This window comes from Fundulus heteroclitus, unplaced genomic scaffold (assembly GCF_011125445.2).
Source record: "Fundulus heteroclitus isolate FHET01 unplaced genomic scaffold, MU-UCD_Fhet_4.1 scaffold_74, whole genome shotgun sequence".
Classification (NCBI taxonomy): Eukaryota; Metazoa; Chordata; class Actinopteri; order Cyprinodontiformes; family Fundulidae; genus Fundulus; species Fundulus heteroclitus.
The window spans coordinates 1,315,942-1,318,922 of NW_023397186.1; the positions used below are offsets into that span (position 1 = coordinate 1,315,942).

A 2,981-nucleotide genomic window follows, 5' to 3' on the forward strand; every position below is an offset into this window, starting at 1 on the left:
ATATTTGACAGAGGTTTGATTTCTTTAGTTCTCTTCTTATCTTCAACAGTTATTTAAAAAAATTGTTATTCAGTGGGAACATGTTAGTGTTGAAAATGTTAGTTAATTTTCAGATGCAAATCAAATGTAATACTTATTGAATAGTGAATAAAAGTAAGAAAAACATTTTTTCCAAACAATTTTTCTTTACATATTTTCTAGTATTGTCTATGGGTTTGCAAAAAAGTGTCCGAGGCTAGAAACTCATTTATTTTAGGGGGCCGTGGAACAGAAAACTTTGGGAATCCCTGGGCTATAATACAATAATATTATGACACTGACGTTTTTGGAGTCAGGCTACATGTTAACATCCTGCTTTTGCTTTTTTGTTCTTTAACAAGTACACATGCTTATTTTTCTGGAGGGGGTGTATTTATGAGATGGCATTTGAATGCGTCAGGTGTATCTGTTTATCACAGGTTCTTTGAACATGACTTTTTCTTTACATTGTCTTGTGTGCGAGGATCCCGTGTTGAGTGGCGCCCTTCCAAAATAAAGTATGTTGAACAAAGATAACTCCAGTCATCATCTGTTTCTTATAGCTGCAACAATATTTAAAGAAAAACTAAATAGAAAGTCATGTAAAATCTAAGAAAATAAACAGCCAAACCATGTGCAGATAATTGATCAGCAGTATTGAGTTGAGAAACCCAGTGAACTCTTGTCTTATTCCTATAAAATTGGGAAAAACTTTGCCATGGTAACCAGTTTGAACACTTTCACTGCTTTTATGAATTAGTCCAGGAAACACCAGTTGTTCTGACTGGTTCAGTGTGTTTAGAGAAAGCAGATCATCATTACCAATCAAAGGCAGACAAGCTACAGATACCAACTGTTGAGCTATAAATAAGAAATTCATACAAAACCCCCCCACAAAAACCCCACTTAGAAACAAACATTTCAATTTGTTTTTTGACATGATAATTACATGAAGGAAAAACAGTCTGTTCTTATATTGATGAAGTTAATGCTGATACGTTTTACCTGTTTTGTGATGGGCAATAAATTAAATTACAATATTTTGTTGAGGAATAGAACAGGACAACAATGATAAAAGCTTTGCTTTAACTTTCCATAAAGACAGACAATACATGTGGCACATAAGGCATTGCATTATTACGATAAATCAAGAATTTGCAGCCAGTTGTTTTTACTTGATTTGCATTTTAATACGCATGTATCAAAAAATACTGTGTCTGCATCGTTAAACAACACAACCTTTTAGTTCAAAATATTGCTTGTGGAGAAAGGCCTTCTTTTTTGCTCTTTACTTGTAATCAGTAATATCATACAAAGCTTAAGGGAGTTGTGTGAATTGTTCATGGCATATTTTATAAACAAAGTTCATTAGTTAAATTCCTTATTTAAAGTTTTTATTGAAACAGATGCTATCTTAGAAACTGAATTGACGATTTAAAACTGTATCATGATAATTATCTAAAACATTCAATACAAAACTTAGTATTGTCATAACTTTGCTGTCCAAATTGCCCTGTTCTAGCTGCAGATAACTTTCTTACAGATCAGCTAGGCAGCGCTCACTCACATGGACAGATGTGTTACAATTCTGCTTGTTAAGTTTCTTCTCCCAGTCTACAGTTTCATGTCAGTCATGTTTAAAGTATGTTTGCCTGAGAGCAGTCCTGCTTTAGGATCTTCAGGGTGACAATTAAAGAAATACTTTTTCTGAACCAGGGATAGAAAAAAGCATATACGAGTGGGTTCAAACAGGAATTTAAAAACACCACCCAGGACACAATGGCCCAAGATAAAGCACTATTGGAAAGGTTTTGTCCTGCAAGAGACGGGTAGTAATACGGACAGAAAGTCATCAGAAACATGAAGATAATGATACCAAGAGTTTTGGCTGCTTTCTTCTCAGATTTCTTTGCTGTGACTTTAACTGTGGTGACTGTGACAGCTGCAACGTGAGACTGCATGGCCCGTGCCTGCGACATCGCCTCCACAAACACTCTCATGTACAGAATGACAATAACCGAGCAAGGCACAATAAAAGTGAACACAAGGTCGATAATTCTAGAGATGTAGCTGATGTCCATCACACATTCCCCATAGCATGAATTGTATCTGTCCGGCTGCCTAAGATGGCCCTTTAAGATGAGGCCATTAAATAGAAGAGAGCAGGCCCAGCACAGGGTCACAGACACTTCAATTCTACTGCGAGTGATTTTTGTGGGGTACTGCAGGGGATAACATATTGCTACGTAGCGATCTATCGATATGAGCACCATGTTCCCCACAGAAGCTGAGGTGAGAATGAAGCAGAAAATGTAAGACAGAGCGCACATGACATCACCCAGCAGCCAGCAGGGCTCAATGAACCGCATCGCTTCCACCGGCATCACCAGCAGCCCCACCAGGAAGTCCGAGGTGGCCATGGAGAGCAGCAGCATGTTGGTAGGGGTCTGCAGCTGTCTGAAGTAGGATATGGAGATGATCACCAGCAGGTTCAGAACAACAGTGGACACGGTGATGGAGAAGAACAGTGTGTAGAGTAGGACGGCCTCAGAGCGAGGTCTCTTCAGTCCGCTGCAGGATCGGTTCAGGAACTGAGGATAGCAGAGTTCAACTCTTTCCAGATTGTCCATCTTTTAGGATGGAGCACATGTAAAGCTGCTGATTTCACAAAGCTGTCTGATCCTTACAAACCTCGCTGTCTTATTTATGAATAATGATTCTCTCTACTTTTTATGCCTGCTAAGCTCCTTATCCTCTGCTGCTTCTGTGTGGGAAACTCCCTTAGATTTCTCTGCTCCCTCTCATATTTTGTCATCCCTCCTCCTCCTATTACCATTTTTTCTTTCACTTTAACTCCTCCCTTTCCAACCATCTCCTGTTATGTTGTATGATGCAAGATTTAGTGTTTCTTGCCATTTTTAGACTAGAAAAACCTTTGTTGCCCACCAAGGGGACAATTTGGA

The 2,981-nt window shown here is 38.7% G+C and overlaps 1 protein-coding gene across 1 annotated transcript; it reads right to left on the reverse strand.

Annotated features, from left to right (window-relative positions):
* Positions 1-1,639: 1,639 nt before the first annotated feature.
* LOC105929241 (trace amine-associated receptor 13c-like) lies at positions 1,640-2,648 on the reverse strand. The gene has a single exon (XM_012866934.2). It carries the CDS (start codon positions 2,646-2,648, stop codon positions 1,656-1,658), a length of 993 nt encoding a protein of 330 aa, XP_012722388.2. The 3' UTR covers positions 1,640-1,655.
* Between the last annotated feature and the right edge of the window lie 333 nt (positions 2,649-2,981).